The 1,736-nt window shown below is 41.5% G+C and overlaps 1 protein-coding gene across 1 annotated transcript; it reads right to left on the bottom strand.

Annotated features, from left to right (window-relative positions):
* Positions 1 to 414: 414 nt before the first annotated feature.
* LOC121965620 (gastrula zinc finger protein XlCGF49.1-like) lies at positions 415 to 1,406 on the bottom strand. The gene has a single exon (XM_042515755.1). It carries the CDS (start codon positions 1,389 to 1,391, stop codon positions 780 to 782), a length of 612 nt encoding a protein of 203 aa, XP_042371689.1. The 5' UTR covers positions 1,392 to 1,406; the 3' UTR covers positions 415 to 779.
* Between the last annotated feature and the right edge of the window lie 330 nt (positions 1,407 to 1,736).

Raw genomic sequence — 1,736 nt, 5'->3', positions numbered from 1 at the left:
CGAGAAAGTTCCTCCTCGTACTCTGCTATCGTTCTTTCAAACAGCCCGAAAATCTCCTCAGCAGCCGCAGTTAGCCGCTGCTTCACCAGCAAACTCAGCATTTGGACTTTACACATTTTCACACTTTATCAACACAACAAAGACTCTCTGCTAACAGACGGCTCTGCCCGACGCCATCTTGATCATTCAGCGTCAAGTTACACACAGGAGAGAATACTGCTTCCGGGACATAGCAGCTGCTCGCCTTCAAAATAAAAGCCCACAAGTGATTAGTCTTGGTCAGAATAACTTCCGCAGAAAGATAAATGATGGAAATTGACTTTTAAAAAATCACATTCACTGAGAGTGAAAATTTGTTCTTGATTTTGGAAGAAAAGGCTTAAAAATTTTCTCAACACGAGGTCCCAAGTTTTTGTTTCTGAAGCTTTCAGCCACATTCTGGTCCGTCCTCAGGGAATCTACTGCTCAGATATCATGGAGATGTTCATTAAATGACACTTTCATTCATTTCATTCATGTTGTGGCACACTATGGGGTAAAATATATGCAGGGTTCACACACAATTTTACTTATAAATGTCTATGTCCAAAACCCACTAAACTAAGAAACTTAATGTTGTCTCTTCTACGTGATGTACCACATATTGTGTCGCTAAACCTTTTGTAGAAATCTTTCACCACACATTGAGCAGTTCAATATTTTCTCTTCCGTGTGAATAAATGTGTCACTTCTGACTCTAGCAGCCAAATATTTGACTAGGAATTTAGAAACTAAATGAGTTACTTTCCTAAGTGATGCACCATGTGTTGTGTCAGCTGATCATTATGTTTAAATCTTTCACCACAAAATGAGCAGCTCAACAGTTTCTCTCCTGTGTGTATTTTCATGTGTATCTTCAGACTCCCACTTCCACTGAATGCTTTGCCACACACTGAGCAGCTGAAAGCTTTGTCCCCTGTGTGGATTCTCACGTGTTTCTGTAAACCTCCCATCTGTGAAAAAGATTTCTTACACACTGCGCAGCTGAAAGGTTTCTCTCCTGTATGAATTCTCATGTGTATCGTCAGATTTGTTTTTTGACCAAAAGCTTTGCCACACACTAAGCAGCTGAAAGGTTTCTCTCCTGTGTGAATTTTCATGTGTATCTTCAGCTTTGCCTTTTCACTGAAAGCTTTGCCACACACTGAGCAGAGGAATGGCTTCTCTCCTGTGTGAATTTTCATGTGTTTCCATAAGTTGGCACTCTGTGTACAAGACTTCTTACAAACTGAGCAGCTGAAAGGTTTCTCTCCTGTATGAATTCTCATGTGCATCTTTAGATTTCCGCCTTCACTGAAAGCTTTGCCACACACTGAGCAGCTGAATGGTTTCTCTCCTGTATGAGTTACCATGTGTTTCTTCAAATGTGACTTGCACAAAAATCTTTTATCACACACTGAGCAGTTGAAAGGTCTCTCTCCTGTATGGGAGCTCACGTGTCTCTTCAATGACTTGTCTTTGGCAGATTTTGATCCACACGGAAAAGAGCTGAAAGGTTTCTCTCCAGAACAACATCCGGAACCACCGGCAGCAACTTCATCATTTTTCAAAGAGTTTGAATCTGATTGAGGTCTGCGAATATGACTCACTTCAGTCTCAGAAGAGTCCAGAGAATCATCTTCACTAACCGGTCGTAAAGGACTATCTGGATGTGAGTTCCTGTCTGGTTCTGGTCCTCCACAGTCCTCTCCATCAGC

Source organism: Plectropomus leopardus, unplaced genomic scaffold (genome assembly GCF_008729295.1).
Source record: "Plectropomus leopardus isolate mb unplaced genomic scaffold, YSFRI_Pleo_2.0 unplaced_scaffold20900, whole genome shotgun sequence".
NCBI classification, from domain to species: Eukaryota; Metazoa; Chordata; class Actinopteri; order Perciformes; family Serranidae; genus Plectropomus; species Plectropomus leopardus.
The sequence above is the reverse complement of the archived record's forward strand: the minus strand, read 5'-3'. Positions and strand labels throughout refer to the sequence as shown.

Excerpts from the sequence above, each read along its gene's own strand:
- LOC121965620 (XM_042515755.1), bottom strand. The coding sequence starts at position 1,391 with ATGGTAACTCATACAGGAGAGAAACCATTCAGCTGCTCAGTGTGTGGC.